Source organism: Ursus maritimus, unplaced genomic scaffold (genome assembly GCF_017311325.1).
Source record: "Ursus maritimus isolate PB19 unplaced genomic scaffold, ASM1731132v1 scaffold_2, whole genome shotgun sequence".
NCBI lineage: Eukaryota > Metazoa > Chordata > Mammalia > Carnivora > Ursidae > Ursus > Ursus maritimus.
Genome location: NW_024424452.1, coordinates 31207557 through 31232312, shown reverse-complemented (window position 1 = coordinate 31232312; position 24756 = coordinate 31207557). Strand labels below are relative to the sequence as shown.

At 49.3% G+C, this 24756-nt stretch overlaps 1 protein-coding gene and 1 long non-coding RNA gene across 3 annotated transcripts in view; one reads left to right on the top strand and one right to left on the bottom strand.

Annotated features, from left to right (window-relative positions):
- Positions 1-620: 620 nt before the first annotated feature.
- The window catches only part of GRIN2A (glutamate ionotropic receptor NMDA type subunit 2A), a 358615-nt gene continuing 334479 nt past the window's right edge, over positions 621-24756 (bottom strand). Inside the window, exons 11-12 of the mRNA XM_008696891.2 lie at positions 9603-9841; positions 621-2420 (exon numbers count right to left, since the gene is read on the bottom strand). Of these exons, the coding sequence (XP_008695113.2) occupies positions 621-2420; positions 9603-9841 (2039 nt within the window). The remainder of the gene's footprint in view (positions 2421-9602; positions 9842-24756) is intronic.
- The window catches only part of LOC103668589, a 9970-nt gene continuing 668 nt past the window's right edge, over positions 15455-24756 (top strand). Inside the window, exons 1-4 of one of the 2 annotated variants that reach the window (XR_570097.1) lie at positions 15455-15608; positions 19731-19874; positions 20092-20145; positions 22575-22814. This is a non-coding gene — a long non-coding RNA (uncharacterized LOC103668589). The remainder of the gene's footprint in view (positions 15609-19730; positions 19875-20091; positions 20146-22574; positions 22815-24756) is intronic. The other variant, XR_570098.1, reaches the window with a different exon arrangement.

The following is a 24756-nucleotide window of genomic DNA, read 5'->3' as shown; positions in this document are numbered from 1 at the left end:
TGTGAACACACGGATTTGCTATTCTTTGGGGGAGCCTGGAGTTCTGGGGTTAGGGCTGGGCAGCGATGGGAGGCATAACATTAAAGCTGAAAACGGGTACAAGGCCAAACTTCCTAATCTCTTGCACGTCAATCTCGCTACAGTGCAGACGCATTCGTAACTGCTTTGTCTGAGTCGGGTACATGCATACCGTATTGCTTATTCTGAATGAGAGAGACCGCTAGGCATTTCGGATGAGGAGAGCACGTGGTGGACTGGTCTTAATGGAATTTGGAATACAGGAAATCATAGCATCACCACCGGCATCCAACGCGTTCTTATTGCCAACGTACCTAGTGGGCGTGTCCAGGAGACTTGCCCTTGTATGTGTGTGTGTGTGTGTGTGTGTGTTTTTGGTTAAGGACTCACCTATCTGGTATCTGCCATGCTCGGCACGCATCTCACAAGATTCCTTGCGTGGAAGACTATGGCATGGAGCCATGTGCAAAAGAACCAACAAAAAAAATACCTTCCTAAATCCTCTTCCTCTTTGCAGGGCACCATCGGACATCCGACATTTACCCTCCAGAGCGTCGGCCGTTACGTATGTTTCCCTATAGATAAAACATTAATGGAAGGTTTTAAACATCAGATTCAATACTAGGCATTTTCTTGTACACACGTCTATTGCTGCAGGAATTCAAAACCCTGGGGGTAGAGTACATACTGTTCTTATTTGCAGCATAAGGCATGACATGCTCTGACATGTATGCGTCGTTGTGGCCTCTGCTGTCCCTGGAGCAGTACGACGCCGTGGACCTCAAGGACGACCGAAGGTAGCTGTCGTTCGCGGCCTGCGAGGGCAACGAGTGTTTGTAAGGGTCTGAGGGGCATCTCCCGATGACTAAGCGTCGGTCGTCCCCATAGCAACGGAGGAAAGGGTTGTCGGAGGTGTGGTCCGGCAAGAGGGACTTGCTCCGCTTGCTGTCCTCCAGACCCTGGGGGAAGAGGGCGCTCTTGTTCCCCGAGAGTTTGCTTGAGGGGACGCTAAAGAGACTCCCGTACAGATTTCCCTCCAGAAGCCGCTCCCGGTCCTTGAGGCTTATGCTCCTGGAGGGCCTGCCAAGGTCTGTCTCCCTGGGCTTGTCGACGATGTTGTCGTAGGAGTGCTGCCGGCTGATGCGGAGCTTGTGCTTCTGCAACTGCAGGGTGCTGTTCTGCGCCCAGTCCTGCGGGTACGCCTCCTCCCGTGCGGCCGGGCTGCCCGTCTCCTGGAGCATCTGGTCTTCGTCGATGTCGTACAGGTTCCCCATGCGCAGGCAGGCGTCGCACTTGAAGGGGGACCGCACGGTGAAGTGGCCCGAGTAGGTGGGCAGGTTGGACAGGCAGCTGCGGCAGTGCGTGGAGTTGTGCCGGTACCGGTCGCTGCCCTCACTGCGAGGGGAGCTCTTGTCCTTCAGGGTGAAGTGCTTGGAGTAGAATTTATGCTTGTCGTTGTTGGGCAGCGCGTCCTCATTGGGCAGCGGGTTCCTGGCGGCGGGCAGCGCGGTGTCCCCCTTGCGGAAGCTGTCGTTGTGGTCCTGGTAGGTGTCTGGGAAGTCCACGTTCTCGGGGAGGGCCACGTTTTCGACAAACGGGGGCGGGTCCAGGTGGAAGCTGGGCTCCTTCTCGCCATCGATGGTGTAGATCTTGTCCCTGGGGGAGCTCGCTTTGGTTTTCAGGTAGGAGCGCTCGACCTCGCTGCAGTCCTTGGGGTATTTGGACGCCACGGACCTTTTGAAGTTGTCCTTGGTCTTGTGGTTCTTATTGTTGTCGGGCTCCCTGTGGCACGCGGCCCGACTCGAAGTTTCCGAAATGTCCGAGTGGGCCACCTCTTCTGGAAGGTACCGAGGACTCTTTAGGGAGTGGGTCCTATTCTCCACCGCTCCCTCGTCCCTCTGGGAGACTGGGTTCTGGCTCAGTGAATCTTGGCGCAGCGATTCCATGGATTTCTTCCAAAGCTGCCGGGGCCTGGAGTTGGCTTTGGACTCCGTGCTCACGGCCACCTCCACCGTATTGGGGTTGGACTCATTGAGAGTCAGAGGGTGCTGTCCCTGGAACACGTAGTTGTTGAGGTTGTCCTTGTGCCTGTTGGCCACGAACGTCTGCAGCTCATTCATGTTGTCCCCAAAAATGTTGTCTTTCCCCTGAAAGGACCTGTTGTCTGAATATATCAAATTTCCCTTATCGGAAGCCATGTCCATGATGAGGGAACCTCTTTGGATGAAGTCAGCAGCCCTTTTGGGGGAATCCATTCTTGAGGAGTTCACGTTGGACACGTCGGAGATGTTTTTGGCCGACCGGAGGAGTTTTAACATGTTGCTCTGGGAGCCGGTCAGGTTGAAGTCTGGAGACTTCTTCTTCTCCTCGATGTGCACTCCGTGAATGCAGCTGTAAATGCCCTGTGGGAAGGAACACGAGACACGGTCAGCAGCGGCAGCAACACGAAACCACCGCATGCCTGGCCTTTACCTGCAAAGGTGAGATGGGTCCTTCTTGGAGGAGCCTCAGAGGGATCTTGAAGTCCAATCTGAATCCTGGGAATGTTTCTCAAATCTATGAGACCAGGAAGTGCCCAGCTTCTCTTGTCTTTCTGGCTCAAGATTATCCAACACTTTTGTGAACGCTCATATGTGGAGTCTGAGGAAAGCTATGAGCTAATGCTTGTGCATCTAGAGAGGTCATAAGGGCCTCCAGATGGGCCCGGAAGGATAGTGATTTGATACCTGAGTCAGCTATTAAACTGGCATAAAAGGACCACCAGTCATTAATTCTTTAGGGGAACCGGCCCCTACCCACACGCCGAAGCCATCAGTCAAGGCATGAGACCCAGGCAGGTCAGTGAGAAAACCCTTTCTGGTTACTCTAAGGCTGGGCACAAAAATCCATGGGTGATCACTCAGACATTTTGGGGAAGGAAAGACAGACAAGCTGGGCTAGAAGGAGCAGTTGCAGGGGACTGGTCTTGCCAGTGGGGATGTTAGCCTGAGAGTGAAACCGTCACAGAAAAGAGCGGAGCATAGGGGATGGAGAGGCAGGACACGCCTTGAACCCCTGGAGCCCCCACTTGGAACTTTCAGATGCCACTGAAGATATTCCTCGTGTGTGCGTGTGCGGGTTTGTTGGACGGCCGGAGTTGGGTGTTGGCCATTAGGAACAGTGGAGAACCCCAAGGATGCAGTAATGCAGCACTGAAATCCACCCAAGGACGGACTGACGTGGGGACTTCTGGGTGGCTCAGACATAAGCAGCCCTGACTCTGGGTCTCCTGTTTTCCACGCCGCCTTGTTCCTTTCTTAAAAATAGCAGTTTACTTCGAACTAACTCAAGCGAAGGGCTCTTCATGGTGTAACAGTAGGCAGGGCAGCTTCGGGGGACACTGTGATTCATGCCCCCCTTTCCCTGCTGCTGGCCCCAGATTTTGGCAGCCCTACCTAAAGGGGACGGTCACCACAAGGCCCTCCCAAGACTGACAGGGAGCCAGCCCAGGAGGGGGTCTGTAAGGCAAACGTGGCGGCTGCTGCCGACCGGGGCATGAACCAGTGTAAAGGGTGCGTGGGTACCTGCGGACTCTGATGACCGTGCCCGTCCCCCTTGCCGCCATGGGGACGCCTAACCTGTGGGGAAGCTCATGGAACCGCCACAGCCTCAAGCTGTTTGCACGGCTGCATTTCTCTTGTAGCTTTCTGGAGAGTCTCCACTCTGCCTTCCAGGAACAGTACACAGGGAAGCCACAGTAGTGAGTCTGAGCATCTCGCTCTCTGACCCTCTCAACCCTGGGCTGCATGGCTGGGGCTCCCCAAAGCCAAGGCCCGGGCATCGTGCCCTTTCCCGCCTTCCTGCAGCCTGGTCTTCCATCCCTCTGTGCCGTGTGTGGCCCTGCTCACCCGCTGCCCGGAAGGAGGGTCCCCTCTGCCTTGCTTGCACAGCTCTGGGCGGTGTACGTGCACCCGTGCCTGCCCCGCCCAGCTCGGTAACAGAGTAATCCTGCACCCCGACCTAGGGAGGCTCGGCCAGCGCGGGCGAGAACCAGTGTGACCCCTGTACGTTTGGGCTGGCCGAGATCTGTGCTTTTTCTTCCTTTGGTTAGTGTTATAAAAAGAGCAGTTTACGTTTTTATTTTCTAAATCCGTAATTGCATTCTAATGAGTTCCGGTCACCCCGCTAGGGGTTTTGAGAGCTTCCCTCCGCCCCTTCCCTGCCATGCTCCCACTGGCCAACACGAGCTGGCCGTCCATTTGGAGGAGGCCCACAGAAGTGGTCAGGAAGCTGAGTACCGTCTCAGGAATGGGGGGGATGGCCGCTGACCGCTTCCTCTCATCCCTGGCTTCCCCTGGGACTCACAGGCTGCAGCTCCCAGGCACCGATGTGCCTGGCGAAGCCTCGGGGAGGAGTCCACGCAATGGACCCAGCCGTCCCCCAGGCCTGGGGGGCAGCGTTCTCCCAGAGGTAACCCCTCTTCTCGATGGGCTGCCGAGGAGGGGGGTGCCTAGCAGAGAAAACGCAGAGAGAGCCGGAGCCTGGAACCCACCGGAAGTGAGTCCCTGCTCCGTCTGTCCTTAGCTCTTGACCTTGGATAAGCCGCTAAGCTGTTTGAGCGTCAGTCCCCACACCTGCAAGGTGAGAGCCGCCCACTCGCACGGCGGGCAGAGGGCAGGACAGGACAACACCGACATAGCCCCAGGTGCAGGCGAGGCTCCGTAAACGTGAGCCGGAGGAGCGGCGCCGGTGGTCGTCCCCCGACGCGCCTCCATGAGCACGAGCGCCCAGCGCCAGTGTCCTCAGAGCCCTTCACCGCGAGGGCCGGTGCCGGTCAGGGAGCGGCCCGCAGAGCTCCTGCCCAGTCCTCGTCCTGTTACTCGGAGATACTGAGGACAGTGGGCTGCTGCACACAGGGGCTCTGACGCTCAGAACATTCTCGAAGGGGCGTGGGCCCTACTGCCCTCCATGGCTCCCTGGAGTCCGGACCGCACCCCCAAGTGTGTGCTAAGGCCTGAACCTTCGTATTCTCCCCCAGACTCTCATGTTGAGATCCTAACCCTAAAAGTTGATGGTGGGAGGAGGTGGGGCCTTTGGGAGGAGATCAGGTCATGAGGGGGGAGCACTCGTGAGTGGGATTAGTGCCCTTAAAAGAGAAACCCCACAGAGCCCTCTCGCCCCTTCCACCTTGTGAGGACCCAAGGAGAAGTCTGTGGCCCAGAGGCGGACGCTCACCCGGCCGAGCTGGCACCCTGATTTTGGACTCACAGCCTCCAGAACTGTGAGAAATAAATGTCTGCCATTTGTAAGCCTCCCAGTCTGTGCTATTTATAGTGGCCCTAACGGACCGAGGCAGTATCTGACTTCTGCTCTCCTGGTGCCCACGGTGGGTGAGCCAGAAACTCCCTTCCCTGTCCCCAGGCTCCCATCATATGAGCCCACTGGGCAGGCCGCAGAGGGTCCATCCCCCGGGTCTCTGTCTTGGCAACGTCTCCCATTCCTCATGACCGAAACCCAACGTAGTTCTTTTTGCTGCTGACCGTGAATATTCTCTTCTATGTGAGAGGGAGAGCATTTTGGAGAGAAAAATTAAGAGCCTCCCACAGACTAGAGGGCACATTTTTATTTTTTACTTTATTTTTATTATTTTTTAAAAATTTAAAATCTAGGTTTTATTATTTTATAATAACTTTTTATTATGTTATGTTAGTCACCATACAGTACATCCCTAGTTTTTGATGTGAAGTTCCATGATTCATTATAGATGGCATATTTTTTTAAGTTGAAAAACACAAAGGCCATGGCTGGAGTAGAAAGTGGGTTCTAATGACCTCTTTGAGCTCTGGCCCTCCCCGTTGGCAGGGCCGGGGGCGCCCATATGTCCGGTCTCTATTTTGTTGCACGATCTAGGAGTTCCCAAGGGACGTCTAGCCCACAAGCAGGGCTGCGTGGGTTTGCTGCATGGCACCAGCTCAGTGCACGGGCTGGGTGTTCAAACTGCTGCAAGAGCTGCTGAATGGAGAGACCGGGCTGATGGGCAGAAAGGAACCTCCCCCAGCGGCAAGCACATTTCAGAGCAGCCTGGAGCTACAGCCCCTGGAAAGGAACCTACACTCGGAAATGGGCTGAAGCATGAGACCCAGCCCTGTACACGGGACTGGCTTCCTCTTTCTTGCCTTTTTCTGGCATGGTCTGTGAAGTAGGGAGAACCCTGTAGTTTTGTCCCTGTAGGACATTTAAGGTGAAGACAAAAGGGTCCCATTCCAACCGTTGGGGCCTCAGTTTCTCCATATGCACAGGATGGGTGTGATCATAGCAAACTCACAGGGGTTTTAAGAGAGAATGGAGGAAACCTATGTGGCCCAGCCCTTATTCACACACGACCCTAATTCACTGTGGGGCTGTGGTCTTGCCTTTGTAGGAAGGTGGGTTCTTGGCTTGGAAATTTCCCGTGAAGGTTTGTTTAAAAAAAAAAATGATTATGTCTGCACGATGAAGACAGTTTTGTCTATGTTCTCTGCTCTGTGTAAGGAACGTGCGTGTAAGGTGGCATATGTGTGACTGTGCCTATAAGACAAGCTTTAGAGATGTGTGTTAGCCCTTGATGAGAAAGGGAGAACATTTTTTTTTTAAGCAATCCAGAAGCCCTGCTATGCATAGCATCGGGGGCTGAGCCCATTCTAAGTTCCCCTAACAAATGAGAGGGGCAGGAAAGTATATTAAATATGAAATCCTTCTATTCACGCATATCAGGCTGCACTTATTTTAAAAGACATTATCTGGGGGAGAAGGAGGGTCAGTGCTGAAGTAGGGCTCCCTGCAGCCTTTGAGGACACAGGAGTGATGGTGGCTGGGAGTCCCCAAAGGGGCATGAAAGTCCTTGTAGTGCTCCTATGAGACATGGGGTCCTCTCTCCCTGAGGGAGGGGAGACTGAAGTTCAGGATTCCAGTATGCCTGCTCCTGTGTACCCCATCCCCCTCCAATCCTGTCCCTCAAGATGCCTGGAAGGGAAGTGGGGGATTTAGTTCATTTCTCATAATGACAATCCTCTCCACTCAGCTTCCTTAACGGTATCTCAGACAGAGGAAATGCTCTTCCAGGTACAAGCAGGGTTTACAAGGAAAAGCAACAGTGTGCGTTTGCTCGTGATAATCCAGAGTCACTTGGATATGGAAAGCCTTTAGTAATTGGTGGAGGGAATTAGCTTAAAGTTGGCGTAATACCTAGCTATATGCAGGCACGTTGTTATTTTTAAGCAATCTGTGTGTTTAGATGCCAGCAAACTAATTGGGAAATATGTATTTGCACAGAATGCAAGTTAAAAGTGCCACTGAACAGAAAAAATAAATCCTCCTCACTAAGCTAATGTGTGCCTTCTGAATCTCCAAAGTTCTTAAAATTACCAAATGCTAAGAATATACAAATTCCTTTAAAAATAATTATTTCGTTTTCCCAATAACCATTAGCATATAAAACCAGGTGTTTTTAACCAAATGTTTTTCATTAAATTCTTTTAGAGTGAACACATTCCAAGACAAGTAAATAGGAGAAATGGGTAGATGGATGGATGAAATAGATGGATGGGTGATTGGAATGGATGGATGGGTGGAATGGATGAATGGACGGATGAATGAAACGGATGGGTGGAATGGATGAATGGCTGGATGGATGGGATAAATGGATGGATGGATGAAAGGTGTATGGATGGGTGGAATGGCTGGATGGATGGGATAAATGGATGAATGGATGGATGGGTAGAATGGATGGATGAAATGGATGGATGGAATGGATAGATGGGTGGAATGGATGAGTGGACAGATGGATGAAATAGGTGGACAGATGGATGGGTGGGATGGATGGGTAGTGGAATGGATGGACGGGTGGGATGGATGAATGGACAGATGGATGAAACAGGTGGATGGATGGGTGGAATGCATGGATGGATAGATGGGTAGGTGGAATGGATGGATGGGTGGAATGCATGGATGGAGGGATGAAATAGGTGATAGATGAATGGATGGATGGGTGGTTGGAATGGATGGATGGGTGGAATGGATGAATGGACAGATGGATGAAATAGGTGGATAGATGGATGGGTGGTTGGGATGGATGGATGAAATAGGTGAATGGATGAATGGACAGATGAATGAAACGGATGGGTAGAATGGACGGATGGATGAAAGAAGTGGATAGATGGGTGGGTGGAATGGATGAACGGATGGACAGGTGGAAGAGATGAATGGGTGGGATGGATGGGTGGTTGGAATGGAAGAATGGATGGAAAGATGACTGGGAGATAGATAATGTTATATTCTGAGTGAATATGTACATACGATGCAACTAAGTGATGAGATTGTATTGAATATACACACACATTATGTCAGTTATGTGCACATATGTGCTACGTAGCATGATTCGTATCACATCTCTTGTGTTGCTTGTATTGGATGTTTGTTGCTTATGTAAGAGCATGTGCTCTGGCTGGAACCACACCAGCTAGATTCAAGTCCCGGCTCCACCGAACACTGTGCAGCCTTGGGTAATTCTCTAACCTCATAACTTTGAGTTCCCTTGTCTGTAATCTGGGGCTAATCACGGTTACCCACCTCACAGAGATGGCTTGTAGCTTAAATGAGATGAAGAGTATGCAGTCCTTACAGGGTGCTCCATATCGGTGCTCCACACGTATAAGCGTTTTCCTTGATCATTGTTATTACCAATGAATTGTATGCACTGTTTTATGGTGACATACACATGCTGTATTGTGCACCAGGACAGGGGTTTCCTCGTGCAGTGCGTGAGCTCGCTACAGCATGTCTGTTCCCTGCTGTAGTTTATGCTGGGTTGAATGTGTACTTGGTTTTCTATTTGACGTGTGTGCATTTTCTCATGGTTCTTCGCATCTTTGTTGCACTGCACGCGCTCCTCGTGTTTGGTTACATGTGCACACACATAGCATGACACCGTATGTAGATTTTGTTTCGGCACACATGATCCGTTGAGATGCATGGGTGAACTGTAACGTCCTGCCCAGGGATTTTAGTGGCGTTGTAGAGCACGTCTGGCTGTTAATGGTGGACGCCACAGACTTCTGGGTTTGGCTTACATGGTACTTTTTTTAATTGGAATTAGTTACTAATATTTAAAAACTGAAAGGTTTCACATAAAATCAGGTGACTACTTTTCTTTTAAAATCTAGAAGACCTGACAGTATTGCCCTTGCATTTCCATGAGATAATACTCTGCAGGACTTGAGGAGGACTGAGCCTTCGGGTGGGGTAGTCATGTTCTGGTGCTCCCTCACCCTGACACCCAGGGGCACTTGCTGGGTTTCTTCTCATGTGCTATTGTTTCCACGCCCAGCCCGCTTTACCCCCATTCTCCTTCCCTTGCTGGCGTGCGCACTCATCTGGGATTACAATGGCTGGGTTATGAAGGCACAGACCTGGATTCCTTTCCGACAAGCCCAAGAAGGGCTGGTGAGCAAGGGGAGGATGTGCACACCGCCCCCCACCCAGGAGTCAAGAACCCCCGATTCTCTGGACGCCCTGTGGTCTCCTGCACCTGCCCGCTGCAGAAGGAAGTAGCCGGCGGAGGTACTGACCCTGCTGATGGAGAAGAGCAGCCCTGGGCGGTCGGAGCACACGCCAGTGAAGCAGAAGCGTAGCTTCCAGTAGAAGAGGTGCTCCCAGATGAAGGTGATGAGGCTGAGGGCCATGGCGGCCGCCAGCATGTAGAACACGCCGGCCATGTTGTCGATGTCCAGCTGACTGCTCATCACCTCGTTCTTCTCGTTGTGGCAGATCCCCGTGAGCCACAGCGTCTCCAGCTCCTCCATCTCGCCTGCACAGAAGACAAGAGCCACGGGCAGTGAGGAGCGGGGCATGCGCTCTGGGGCTGGGGCCGACACGGCGGACTTAGAGCCGGGGCGGGGGACCTTCGCGCGCGTTACCGAGCGCTCCAGGTCTGCGCATGCTCGCTTGTGTGGTGAAGCTGAAAGGGTCACGGGACCTACCCCACTCATACTGTGGTTCGGGGGGATGAAATCAGACAACCTGTAGTCAGGTACGGTCCCTGTTCTTCTTTTCTTTAAATTATCATTATGTTTTTTTTTTAAAGATTTTATTTATTTATTTGACAGAGATAGAGACAGCCAGCGAGAGAGGGAACACAAGCAGGGGGAGTGGGAGAGGAAGAAGCAGGTTCATAGCGGAGGAGCCTGATGTGGGGCTCGATCCCATAACGCCGGGATCACGCCCTGAGCCGAAGGCAGACGCTTAACCGCTGTGCCACCCAGGCGCCCCTATTATCATTATGTTCTGCCCATCCTCCTTTTCTCTGCCCGTGTCCCCGACACCCACCCATGCCTGGAACAGGACGGGGCATGAACGGGCAGCACGCCACTGCGGAAGGACTCGCATTCCACTTACGACTTCATCACTGACTAGCTGGGTGACTGGAGAGCCACAGCTCTCCTGTCTGTAATATACATAGAACAATAGAGCACACGTCTAGAGACCAGATGAGCTCACGTCTGCAAACGTCCTAAAATGCAGTGCCCGGCTCATAGTAAGTGTTCATAAATAGTGGTGTTCCTGGGATTGTTCGGAAGCAGATGCCCAGCACAGTGCCCGGCACATGGCAGTCCTCAAATATATTAATTTCTTCTTGCATCTTCCTTTGGAACATCTGGGATTGTTCCAAGATGCCACCCACGATCAGTGCCCTGAGGGCAGAATGCATTGAAAAGAGACATCCCAATCAGCTCTGAATGGCCCCTCGCAAACTGAACACCTCCCCACTTCAGTAGGCAGTTAAAGAAGCAGGTGGAGTTTTCGGTGGGAAAGAAAAAGTAGGCATGCTTAGTATTATTTTGTCTATTACGTGCATTTCATCCAGTTGCCATTTAGGAGGAAATGCTCTGATCTAACTGTCTAGTAATTCACTAAACTATGGCACTTACACTATGATTCAGACTTTAAAAATTATCCTTCAAGGACAGTGAAAATCAAATAGGATGCATGTAATGTTAAATGAAAAGTAGGGCTATGGTGTGTGTGTGTGTATCTAAGATACAATGTGAAACATGCAGAGAAAAGTAAAGGAAACACCCCAAATGTTTCTTTGATTCTCTTTTGAAGAGGTTAGCATAATTACCGCTTTCATACTTCTGTCTTTTTTAAGTTTCATGAAATTAGCATGTCATGCTCTTGGGTTTGTTCTTATGCTTGAATGATGTGGCTGAACTGAGAAATCTAAGTTGATCCTTACTCTCCCCGGGCCTTTTGGAGATGTTACTGCGTTTTCTTCTGATCTAGATTACAGTTGCTGAGAAGCTGGCTAATAATCTAATTGTCACTATTCCCTGTGCAGTCTGTATTTTTTCTCTGATGGCTTTTGAGACTTTCATTTTGTCTTTGGTGTGGAAGGTAGGTATGGATTTGCTTTATTTGTTCGGCTCTGGACTCGGTGTTATTCTTTGATGTGTGACTCAGGACTTTAATTCTGGAAAAAATCTCACCCATTCTTACTTTGAGTATCAACTCTCCCTATCCCTTTTAAAAAAACACCAGAAGACTTTATTTTCTTAGAGTAGTTTTAGGGTTACAGAAACATTGAGCAGGAAGTGCAGAGTTCCCATGCACTCCTCCCCATTCCCTCAGTGTCTCCTACTAACATCTGGCATTGGGGTGGTAATTTTTTTTTTTTTTTAACAATTCATCAACCGATCTTGATACAGTAACTAAAGCCCAGAGTTTACATTGGGGTTCATGCTTTGTGTTGCACGTTCCGTGGATTTTGCCCAAGGCTTAACGCCACATGTCCATCATTATTACAGTATCATACAGAATAGTCTTCCTGCCTTGAAAGTCCCCTGTGTGCTCCCCCATTCAACTCTCTTCATGCCCCATCCCAACCCCTGGCAACCACTGATCTTTCGATGGTCTCTATAGTTTTGCCCTTTCCAGAACATCGCATAGCTGGAACCACAGTGCACATAGTAGCCTTTTCAGACTGGCTTCTTTCATAGTAACAAGATGTGTTTCTTTCTTTTTTTTTTTACATAAGCAATCATCTGATTTGTAGAAAGATGAAACAAAATTTAAAATGATACAAAACATCAACTTCAAAACAACATCAAAAAGTGAGTATACTTAACCATAGGCAGCTTCTAATGGAGCAGGTGGGTAAGTGGAATAATTCGAGCTGTAGCATTTTGCTGTGTGAACTGGTCGCAGAAAAAGCTGATAAAGGAAGGCAGAGGCACTCTATTTTTGAAGAACTAGAACTGAGGGGCTCCACAGTCATCTGGCACCCATTCAGTGTTGGATTTAGAAATATACATGGTGGGAACTCCAGGGATCCTCCGGATCCTTCCTTTAAGGTCCCCGTTACCTGTGGCCACAGTGTTAACACTTGTGCTGAGAACCATATGCATTTAAGTTCCTCCACTTCTTTCCGCGGTTTGACAGCTTTCTTTTTATTTGTGAATAATTTCCATTGCACAGATGTACAGTCTGTTTATCAGTCACCTACTGAAAGACATCCTGGCTGCTTCCAGGTTTTGGCAACTATGAATCATGCTGCTCTCAACATCCGTGTGCGGGTTTCTGTGTGGACATCAGTTTTCAGCTCCTTTGGGTAAACATCTAGGAGCATGACTGTGGGACTGTGTAGTAAGAATATGTTTAGCTTTGTGGGAAACTGCCAAACCCTCTTCCGAAGGAGCCGTGTCATTTTGTGTCCCCACCAGCAATGAATGAGAGTTCCTGTTGCTCCACAGCCTCCCCAGAATTTATGAGCATCGTCAGTGTTTTGGATTTTAGCTATTCTAATAAGGTACATAGTGGTATCCCACTGTTTTACTCTGCAAGCCCCTAAGAACACATGATCGTTCTGTCATTTCTTTTTGTCTGAAAACTGTGTTTAAAATATTCTAAACCTTCTCATTCTATCCTCCAGGTTATTAACTTTGTTTTAATATTTTCCACTCCTTTATGCCTCTGTCCTACACTTAGATGCTTCCCAAAGATCTATTTTCCAGCTCATTTATTCTTTTATTAATAATATTTAGACTTCTGCTTTCATTTAATCTATTTTCATTGTGATATTCATCTGGCCATCTTAAAGTTCTGCCTGTTCTTTTTACCATAACATTTTATTCTTCTGTTAGGAGTCTTAAAAAACTTCTTGACATTTAATAATTTCAAACCCACCATCTTTCAGATTACTCTCTGCCCTCCGTCCTCCCCACCACCTCGGTTCTTGGGGTGCGCATCCACGTGCTTGCTGTGTGCGCTGGCTGGCATGGTGGATTTCTTCCTTGTGATGTTTGTAACTTTCGAGGATGAGCTCATCTTTAGCAGGGTTGTTCTCCCTGTAAACCCCACGGGGCCCCCAAGCACACTGGACTGTAGGAATGTTCCTGCAGCAGGGTTCTGAGTTTTCTTCTGCAATGGTTCCAGGGGCTTCCACAGTACCAGTTTTTGTATGAGAAAAATGTGGCTGTCACTGCCACACTATGTAGGTAGTATACACTTGGACCTCTGCGCTCCTATAGGTTTTAAATATCTTTTTTTTTTTTAAGATTTTATTTATTTATTTGACAGAGATAGAGACAGCCAGCGAGAGAGGGAACACAAGCAGGGGGAGTGGGAGAGGCAGAAGCAGGCTCCCAGCAGAGGAGCCTGATGTGGGGCTCGATCCCAGAACGCCGGGATCATGCCCTGAGCCGAAGGCAGACGCTTAACGACTGAGCCACCCAGGTGCCCCTCCTATAGGTTTTAATTTCTCATGCAGAGCTTCAAGCAGTTGGCAAGACTTCTTGTACTTTCTTCTCATTGATGGACAGTTTTTTTCCAGTCTTTCCACTGATACGCTGGAGATCTCAGATGCACGCAGTGGTATCATTTTCTACTCTCTGCACAGTTCAGGGTGCCCGTGTGGATGTTAAAGCCTCGGTCTCCACCCCTAGTCCCTACGTCCCTGCACTTCCACAGAGGGGCGCCGCGAGAATATTCCATTCCCCTCCATTTCCAGCACCTAAGGCTTCCCTGTTCTTTGGATCTTCACGGTGCTTGTGCGAGCACGTGGGCGCGTACGCATCCATGCGTATGTGCGAACGCACACGCTTCTGATCCTGCACCGTAACGTTTGGAGCACGAAAGGGGCTCTTGTCAGTTTAGTCTCCCATCGTACCACAACCACGTAGACGTGTCTAACTTTTGTTATCGTGGCTAAACAACCATTCACATTTATGGGAGGAAAAAACAGGAAACCTATCGTTTCGTAAATTCATCGCCCATAGGGAAGGGTGTGGTTAATCAGTGGTGCAGGGACAGGTATGGGAAGGGACATCCTGGTCTCAATTCCTTTCCTCCCAACAGCCCACGGGGCTATCACACGGTCATACTCGTCCTGGGGTCTCTGTGGGAGCACCTCATCGTCCAGCCAACAGCCCCAGCTGCTCCTCCAAACGCTTCTGCCTGCCATGTGCCTCTATGTCCCTGCTTCCTCTTCTCAAAAACACTGAGCCTTCCCTTCAAAACCCCAGCACGCTGTTGACCTCGTTCCCCCTTTAGAGTTTGTGAGGACACGAAAGTGGGTCTCTGCGACACGTTCTGTTCCTGTTGGTGTCGTCACAAAGACAGCCGGGGTTTGTATGACTAGAAGAGGGTCAGTCTGGGTAGAAGAAACACCGTGAGAGTCCTTTCAGGATGTAAATATAAAGACCTTTCCTCTGCCTGCGGACCAAGCACCTCTCTTTGAGTGAGTCGATTCGGTAAACCAGACCTGCGTCGCGCAAGGAGGGCACGTGCACATTCCTCGATCCCAATGACAGCCTCCGTTCCAATCATTGTGCAGTTATTCGTTTCCTGCCTCGTGGCCTATGGGCGCACTGAACTGTAGTTCAAATACTTTATTTCGTTTTTAATTTACTCAAGTATATTGTAATCTCCTTGGGGGCGATCAGAGACCATGTTTTATGATTCTGATATTTCTCGTGGCTTGCAGCACACAGCAGGCACTGAATCCGTATTTTCTGTTTCTATTTCTTTCCTTGCATCCTCGGGCTTAAATTAGGCAGCACTGCAAACATGTTCCGATCTGAGTGAGTTTTTCTGCCATATAAATAGAAGGAAATACAGATCAAAAGGGAATGTGCCCTGGGCTTGGGGGTAACAGGCTGAGCGGTGCGCATGTCCTCGACTGGGGTGAAGCGGCAAAGGTCGGTTTTCGAAGGAGCAGCTCTAAGATGCTCGTTCCGCCATCCATTTCTTCCCGTACAAAGAGGCCGTGATCTTTGTCAGTGTGGTCTTGTGAACTGGAACTGGTAACTGGGACAATTAAATCTGTTTCCTGGAGCAGAGTCATTCTTGCCGGGAAGACAAAAGCAAAGTGCTCTCCTGGGAGCCGAGGGAGCCTGGGCCGCTCTGGGTTTGCAGCCAGGCCATGCTGTCTTCCTCTCTGCACCCAGGAGATCTGGTCCCTGCATAATGCTGAAGCCTCTAAGGACAGGAAGCTCATGCGGACCGAGCCATGCAAGTTCTGTCTGCTCAGAAGTCCTGCCTGTCTCTGGTCTTCAGGGGGGAAGTGTCGCCTGCCACAGGTATCTCTGTGGGCCCCGGGGTTCTGTGCCGTCCTGAGGAAGGCTGTGAGGCCGGCACACAGAGCGGGTGTCCCGGCCCTCTCCCTTCCCAGTGTTGCCATTAAAAGGCAGGAGCCAGAAAGATGTACAATCTCCAGGGCAATACGCGAGAGTAATTGAGACAGCTCAGTGCATACACGTGAGACGTGTTTCCACGAGCTGCTTGGACGCTGCCGCAGGAGGCTGCGTGATCCGTATCACGCTGCTCACTCATGAGCTCCGAGCCGGGCGTTTCTCGTTTGCAAAAAGGAATTGGTGAAAACGCAAGTAGGCACCGTCCCGAAAATCATAAGAATGTTTCAGGTAGAAAACACCAGAATGGGCCACAAAGGGGAGCGCCCTTCCCCAAAGGGTTTGGGGAGCACGGCAAGTGCTCCTGGCAGGTCTGGACTGCTGTGGGAGGTAGGATGAGAGCGCCTGCCTGCCTGCCCTCAACTGCCTTCCACACCTACGACCCATTTGACCTTGGTCCAGAGACCCTACTTAGCTATCTGTTCACTCATCCATCCCTTAATCTAGTTTCCTATTCGCTTATTTAACAAAGTTACATAAATTCCATTCCATTCCAGGCACTGTACTAGGATTTTCAAAAATGAACCCACGTGGCCCTGACATCAACCCAATGTGGCTGGTGCCGTTATCACACCCATTTTACAGATGAGGCACAGGGAGGCACTCGCTCCGTCTCTCTAGCATCTACCAAGTGGAGCATAGTGGTATGTAGCTCATACGAGTCGTGCTGGTCAATGAGGTTGCGTGCACCCCGTGCCCAGCACACACGGACTACTCAGCAAGTGTCACTGGAGACACCGTTCTTTGCTGCCTGGAGCCAGAGCAGCTGGGGGGGGGGGTGGCCCACCCCTCCCCCTGCCCTGCCAATCCACGGAGGCTGTGATTCCAGGAAGGCATGTCCGGAGAGAAGGCTTCGCCCTCCAAGAAGAGTATGTCCAAAGTAAGAGAAATCCGTTCCTTCTTTGCCCTGAGACGACTCCTCTGCACTTCCAGAGGGACCGCAGTAGCTTTTCAGATTAGATTTCATTCTGTTCCGCAAGACTGACTGAGAGTTAAGGGGATTGCTTCAGGAAAGGATTTTATAGCATGCCACATGACTAGCCTTCAGACTTCCTGAGTATTTCTCCCCCGAGGTCGGTTGTAAAAAGTTCGTTTTGAACCTGTACCCTTTAGGCTCTGTCCAGGGCCTGAGAATGGGCTGCCGTACATCTTCTGGAATCAGCCCCCACACAGACCCCTGCGGGCAAGCATCTACATAGAGTTTTTCTTGGTTTCTGGCCAGAGCACCTGACCCTACTTGGGGATGCTGATGGGGAGATATCGTGTGGTTCTGAGAGGCTGGCTTTGATGTCCTGTTTCAGTTCCAGTCAAGGAAGCTAATGCTCTTTGGTCCTCTGAGGACTTCATTCGGTTTTGCCTCCCTCTCTCCCTCCCTCCTTCATTCACTCGCTCATTCATTCCTTGAAAAGAACATTTTTAAAGCACTGAGCACGCGGTCAGCGGTGTCTCTGTATTTTCATACAGAGACGAATCACACACAGTCTTTGGGCTCCACGAGCTCAGCGTCCTGTGGGAGAGAGCGTCCTGCAAGCCATTCTGGCCAGATGAGATGGTCAAACTTAGAGTGTGTTTGGACATCAGAGAGAGGTTCAGAATTTGCGGGAAGGAAGAAGCGATGAAAGGAGGGGCCAGTTGCAAAGGACCTGGCTTTTGTGCTGAGGAGTTGGGGTGTCATGGGAATAGGGGGGCTGTTGGATGAGACCAGCTATCTGCTTGCTGGCCCTAGGAGTCTTCAGTTGCTGTGTTCTCACACATAACGTAAGGCAGGCTGTTACAGGTCAGTGGGGACGGCAGATGGGAAGGACAGGGCTACAGTGCGGCGGTCTCCAGTAAATTCCATCCCGGTGACAGTAAGCACCACTGGGGTCCTGTCCTGGTCTCAGAGGCAGGCAGGACATGGAGACTCAACTCTTCTGCTCCCAGGATACGTGGTTGACTAGAGAGAAACCCACTTGCAGGAAGTCACTGATAAGGACCCACTGTGGATTGTCATCTATGTCACCACAGCCCATAGCAGTTTTCTCTGGGTATACCAGCTGCATGGTATCATGCTGAAACTTTGCCGATGGCTACCTCTGGAGTGCAGCTCAGAGGTCTCCACTTCCAGGAAGTCTTCCGTGAATGCACAAGAATGAGGGTATGAGACCATGGTTTCTTCTTCCACAACATCCTGGGTCTCTCGTCACTAGGGAAATCTGTCACACTAGACTCTAATCGCCACTTGCTTCTAAGTCCTCCCCATCGGGAGGTGAGTTTATTCAGGGTGGGCACCCTGCTGTATTCTTTTCGTGTCCCCAGTGTCAGGTGCAGGGCTCGACACAGTAGAGGGTCCATACAACCGAGTGGACTGTGAGGACACAAGGCTCCTCTCCGTGCTTGGCTTGTGATACACTGTTCTGAGCATCAGCAGAAGCCCGAGAGAGGAAGGATTCTGTGAAGCCCCGAGCAGAGGGGTTGGGAAGACTGTCTGAAGCTCAGAAATCAAGGCTGACTCTCGGGGCAAGCAAGTTCCTATCAAAGAGTCTAGCGTTAGAGTTTGGTGGCTCCCCACAGGGAAGCAGCTTCCATCTATAGCCGAAAGACGTCAGGATGATGTTGCCGCTGATGCCGTTGGGGTGTGCTGTGAACACCAAGAGGGGAACTGACCCTGTTTCAAGCCCGTTTCATGTCTTGCCCGGGGATTGAGCACTTCAGGTTTCTCAGAAGCCCGAATGGAACTGGGAATGGCAGAGGAACAATTTTCTTTGTAGAAAATCTAGGGCACCCTCATCGACAGGCTGGTGCTCTCGGTGGGAACAGATTCGGTCACGGTGAGCTCTGGACTGCGGTCCCCAGAGTGAGGACGGCTGGGGATCTGCAGGGTGCAGACCACGTGCTCTCCCTGCCCAGTTGTCCTGGAAGGAAGCTGCTGGTCAGATCTGGGATGTAGTCTGTGGACTTGGAACCGAGTAAAGTCAGCCAGACCATTCAATTACTGACCTCGGTGTATTAGCTTCATTAAGGCTACACTCTTGACTCAAAGCCAGGTGACCTTGGATCTGGAAATAATCGCATCCTGGAACCTAGGACCTCTGTATCCATGACCTATGTGGGTCACTGAACAATTTGCTGGCGAGGAAAAAAAAAAACCTTCGCTGGTTGTGGTGGTGGGGATAGTACAAGATTCTGGACACACAGACTAAATCTGGAAGCTGCATCTCCCTTGTTTAAATGTCAGAATATTCCATTTCTGTATAATGCTGAGAAGTCACAAAAGCAACATAAAAATAGGGCTAAGCTTAAAAGGATCCAGTTAGATGCAGAGACAGGCTGTCTTTGGCATAAATGTGTTACTACTACCTTCCAGCTGGGGTCTCTGCTCTGTGGACAGAGCCTGAGGCCTGCAGGAGGGACTGCTGTTTGTCGCCACCTGGCTGGGGTTTCGCAGGCCACCGGATCAACTGTGCAATTTGGAGTTGGGGAATTTTGTGTGCACAGGTCCCCAACCTGTGTCTCTTGGAGAAGAGAAAGGAAGAAGAGCGCAGAGGTTGGGCCACCCTATCAGACACCAGGCAACATACGTGCTCACAGTTTTCCAATAGAGGCTGGGGTTGGCGAGAGCCAGTTGTCTAGAGTAAGGGTGCAGACCAATGTCACTGATGAATCCTGCGTACGTCCAGCGCCTCTGGCGTCTGCTTCCTCCAGCTGCCTCACACACATACAGATGGTCAAGGTGCCAGGACTCAGAAGGCACAGGTACTGGTAAATGAGCGTAAATGAATTCACAGTAACTTTCTGACAATTGCATGTTTCTCCATTGGCAGTCCCCAAAATCCTATGACTCATCGCGTAAGAGCGTGAGGCTTTTTAATACCACAAAGGGTTCCTTGCGGTTTAAAAGGCTGCAGATGGAAGGGGGAAGAAAAAGAAAAGGATAGCAATAATCCCACATCCCAGGTTGAGAGAGCTGGCTCTTTCATCAGGTAAAATGGCACCCCCTCTTTTTGGCTCCTTTTTTTATTGGTCAACAAGCTTCCCGGAGACTGTGGAGTCCTGAAGCAAAGGGATCACATCCATTGTCCATCTTCTCTGCATGCCCCATCGTCCAGAACAGTGCAGAGACTTAAAGCGCACTCAAGATTTGGTTGTGGCGTGGAGGAGAAAGAGGAGCAGAGGGTGAGGAGAAAAGCAAAGGGGAGAGGAAGGAGGGAGGGTGTGAGGGAAGATGAAGAAGAGGGAAGAACAGAAAGGGGAAATGGACGGACCCTATATCTGCCGGCAGTGCTGTCATAAAGCAGAAGGAAGACCCGGTTTGTCTTTTGATGGAGAGGGTGGGTTACAACTTGAGAGAGCTCTCAGACCTCGTTGATGATGGCCCTGTCCTCCCTTACAGGTGGCGGTGCTCCTGTGATCTCTTCCTTCTCCCCAATCTGAGGCAACAGCTGAGGTGAGACCATTGCCAGGGATGAGGGGGAGAGTGTAGGGGGACGGGGGTGTGGTTAGATTCAGATGCCAACTCCGGAAAGTGTGTGGGGCAGACACTACAGCCCTCTTGCTCCATTCTACACAAGAAGGGAGATGGAGAAGGAGTTGGGGTCTCCGAACTATGGGCTACGATCATACAACAAAATCCAACCCCAGCCATTGAGGAACACACCTGCATTCAGTGACACAAGCCCACTTTAGCTCTCTCCCGGAACGAGAGACAGGGCGTGCAGAAGTTACAGGAACCACATGCTCTGCTGATGAGAATGTCCATGGGTCGTTGGTTCTCGGAGAACTGTTTGGAAGTATCTACTAGAGCAGAGTACGTGCATATTCTGTGACCCAGCAATTTCGTTCATAGGTATGTTCCCAAACAATTAAGTGCCTACACGCACCAGAGAAAGTACAAGAATGCTCAAAGCAGACAAAAGTGAAAAATAACATGAATGTCTCTCAATAGCAAATGTATAAACAAACTGCGGTATATTCATATAATGCAATCCCATGCAGTCATAAATAAATAGTTTTAGTTATATGCATCGATATGGATTAATGTCCTAAAAGATACAGGTGAACAGATGTTGTATGATTGTACCATTTATTTGAAGTTCAAAAGGAGGCAAAACCTATCCATAGTCATGAAGGTTAGAATGGTGGTCACCTTTGGTGGGGGGGGGGAGAGTATTGGCTGGAAGGGAGCTTTCTGGGGTACTGGTCATGTTCTCAACTCTGAGTGGTAGTCACAGTTGTATAAAAATTAATATTTGTGCAGTATAATGAATGTAGTAATTTACAGAAAGAAAAAAGCAATAGAGGCATAGTAGAGGTGTCAGGGGGTCTTCCATTTTGGGGGTCAAGAGAGAAAATAAGGAAAGGGGGAAGAAAAAGAACTTTCTAACCCAGAAAGAGAAGAAACATGACTTTTTTTTTTTTTACAAAGAAAAAGTTCTTAAAGGATAAAGAGGGATGAGTTATGTTAAAATCTTCCATATTGTTGGAGTTATTTTAAAAGAACATGTTGTACTTTTATTATTGAAGCCAAAGTCACCAATCTTTCTGCAAAGGTCTAACTAGTAAATATTCTCAGCTCTGTGGGCCCTGTGGTCTCTGTCCCAACTCCGGCCCCTGCAGCACAAGAGCACCCTCAGACACACACAGTAAATGAAAGGGTGTGTCTGTGTTCCAATAAAACTTTATTGACGAAAATAGCCAACAGGGCAATGTAGGCCATAGCAGAATCCTGATTTAGGCAATTAAAAAAAAATGATTTTTTAGAAAGTATATATATGAATAAGAATAAATCCCAATTTAAGGAGACTCATTACTGTTCTGATCTATACTTAGTACCTACGATGGGTACTATACTTAGCAGTTCTCATACATTGTACCATTAAACTGGTGAGCTCAGTGCCATTGCAATCCCTAATTTAAAGGGGAGGAATGTGGCCCTTACAAAGGGTAAACAATTTTCCCAAGACCACAGAGCTAGGAGAGATCAGTTGTTATATTTGAGCTCGAAGCCTTCGGTCTCAACTATACCCCCTGATGCTTTATTTAGGACGTTTTTTGTGTGTGAAATATTATAAAGTTTTAATAAATTACTAAGATATATAAACTGTCCAGTAAAATCTATGTAAAAATAGTTAAATGGCCAAAAAAGATGAAAAGACAACTCATTTTTCCCCCCATTTTCCCTACTATTTCAAGGAGTTCTAAGGCAACCTTCTAAAACAGCAGAAAGAACACTAATGCTCAACGCTTCTCGACTGTTTGAAAATTGGTACATCGAGTCATTATTAATGGTACTTTTAGATGGGAACAAGCCTTTTGGGCATTAATGTGACTATAGATCAAGACTCCTGGTGATGTTTATAGCCATTAACCCTTCAAATTCTACATCTAAGAGTGTTACAAGTAGTTCAAAAAAGGGGGGTCACGAACATGTTCCTTCCATCATTATATAGACCATTTTCACATGAGGAAAATCATGTAATGAATTATGGTTTAATAATGACTATGACATTCTATGCACAAATTAAAATTGTGAGGACCCGATTATGTAATGGCATGAAAAAAAGTTCAAAATAGAAGTTAAAATAGTGGACTATAAAAGTGTATTTAGCTACTTATTAAATATATTTAAAGCAATGTGTCTGCAAGAAAGAGGCCCAGAAGGTAATACCTCAACCGAAAACAATTATGTTAAGGTAGTAGACCGGGTGATTTTCTGTGGATATTATATTGCCTTTCCAAATAGGCGTTTACAAAATCATAGGCTGAAAGGGATTTGGGGCCAGTGTGCATCCATCCTGTAATTCCCATCAGGTTCTGTGACATCAGCGTTTGACTTACCAGCAAGCCATTCATTATGTCTTATTTCAACTTTGACAGCTCGCTTGACATTTGGCTTTCCCTGGCTGGGGCGATTCACTGCTTGTCAGGCACGAATCTGGCACCGCTGACCTTGTTCTAATCCTGGCGTCAGATAATAAACACTGCGGCTCTGACTCTCAGGGGACCGATTGGGAAATTCACTGCAAACGTACGCCCATGAAAACCCTCAGCGCCCTCGAGCACAGAGCGAAAGTCAATGGCCCTCCAGGATATTTATGGATTTTATCTGTTTCTTAAGTAAGTGCTGTTCCATTATTATTCCAAATATGTCTCTAGTTAAAATTAGGAGGGAGATAAACAAGTCTAATTTTTATGGTACCATCTGGTCACAGGCTGGTGAAGAAGCAGTTAAACCCTTTATTGCTAATCTATGTTTAGGATGGATTTCATGTCTTCCTCTGGAAACATTTCATTTCTGAATGAATAGTGTGCCGCGGACATAGTGTTTAGGTCACAGAGGGTCAGACTGACTCGGTTGCTGGGGCATCAGAATGGTCGTTGATCATCATCCCCTTTGGGGATATGGCATCCGAGCTGCTACTCTGTGGAAGTGAGGTTTGTGCACCTGTCAGAGTCGCCCACACGGGGCACCTCCAGTGTCCTTTGTTGTGGTTGCCGTGGACCACCGTGTGGTCACTGTGCTGACGCTTACACGGTCCACGTGATTCATTTCTCGGGTTTTCACAATCTCCAAAGGTCTCTGGTCTGGGTATGGAAACCTGGTTAAGAGCCCTGAGAGAGGAGAGTGGATAAAACTCAGGGTAAAGACCCCAGATGAGTGACCTGTTGACCGCTGACCTCTGTGTCCAGTGCTTGGCAATCAGAGAATAATGCGTCTGAAGTGCTAAATGGCGCTATCCTAAGGAGTGGTTCTTAAATCTTCCTGCGAATTAGGATACTCCAGAGAGGATGTAAACAGTATCCCATGGGGTGAAAATGAGGGATCTCTGATTTCAGCAGGCTCTCCAAGCGAGTCTGATGGACACAGATGTGCTACAAGTACTTCATAAGGGAAGTAACTATTAAGGGCAATAGAGTGGGAGCCTCTAATCATTTTTATACTCCAACACTTGGAGCTTCGAAGCTGCTCGGTTATTCTTTGTTGAATGAATGTCTAGAGGCAGGGTGAATGAATGAATGAACAACTGGGTTAATAAATCAGGGGGCTTCGTCAATGGCATCCGGGCTTGCTAAACTTGGTTAGAAAGTTTGTGATTTAGAGAGTAGCCTAGCTCAGCCCAAACTGTGAGTCCTGCCTTTGAAGTCTCAATTTGATTAAGACACGTTTAGCAAGGAACAATAACTTTCTGAAATGCTGGGGATTATGCAGCTCGGAGGAGCTCTGTGGGGAGCAAGCAATTCCGGCAACCGGGATGGGTCTTTGTGAACCTGGAGAGGCTGCTCTGCGAGCCCATATCGGGGCCAAACATCTGACTCCTCTTAATTACATTCTGCCCTTGTTTCATTCCTTCTCATCTCTGGCTTCTGGGTCCTGAGTTTTCCCCAAACTGCTGGGGCTGTAAAATCTCAAAAATTAGGCTGAGCCTGTTCCCGTGGTGCCAGGGCCTGGGGCACGGACAAGTCTCCTTCTCCATGGAAAAATGGGAAAAGAATAGGTCACCTGCTCTCCCACCCTCAACCTCTGTGGCCAAGTTCTTCTGCCCAGGATCACCTGCAGGGGACCGATGCTGTTCCTTCAGCGAAAGACAAACGGACACTCAATCTGGATTCCGACCAATCTGCCTTTCAATCACAGCTCTGACCCTTTCCAGGTAGAGACGGAGAGATGTCTATGAGGGTAATAGCCAAGGAGAAGCAATACTGCATCATGGTTAAAGCAAAGGCCCTGTGGCCCGTTGGCCTACGTCCCAATCTCAGATCTGCCCTTAGGAGCTTGGTCACATTACTTAACCTGCCTGTAACTCGGTTTCCTCATCTGCACACAGGTGTTAATGATCTTAACTCATGCCATTTAACCACTGTGAGGACTGAATGAAATTAATACACAGAAAGACCGAGGTTATTCTGTGAGGCACAGTTATCCCTAAGAGTAACACTGATGGGAGGGGGGCTGCTCAAAGACTTCTAGCTGGAGAAATGGATACCGTCTCCTCCCCTCGCATGGGGCTCTCAGATCCTCGGCACCGCCTCTCCCCCCCCCCCCCCCCCCCCCCCCCCC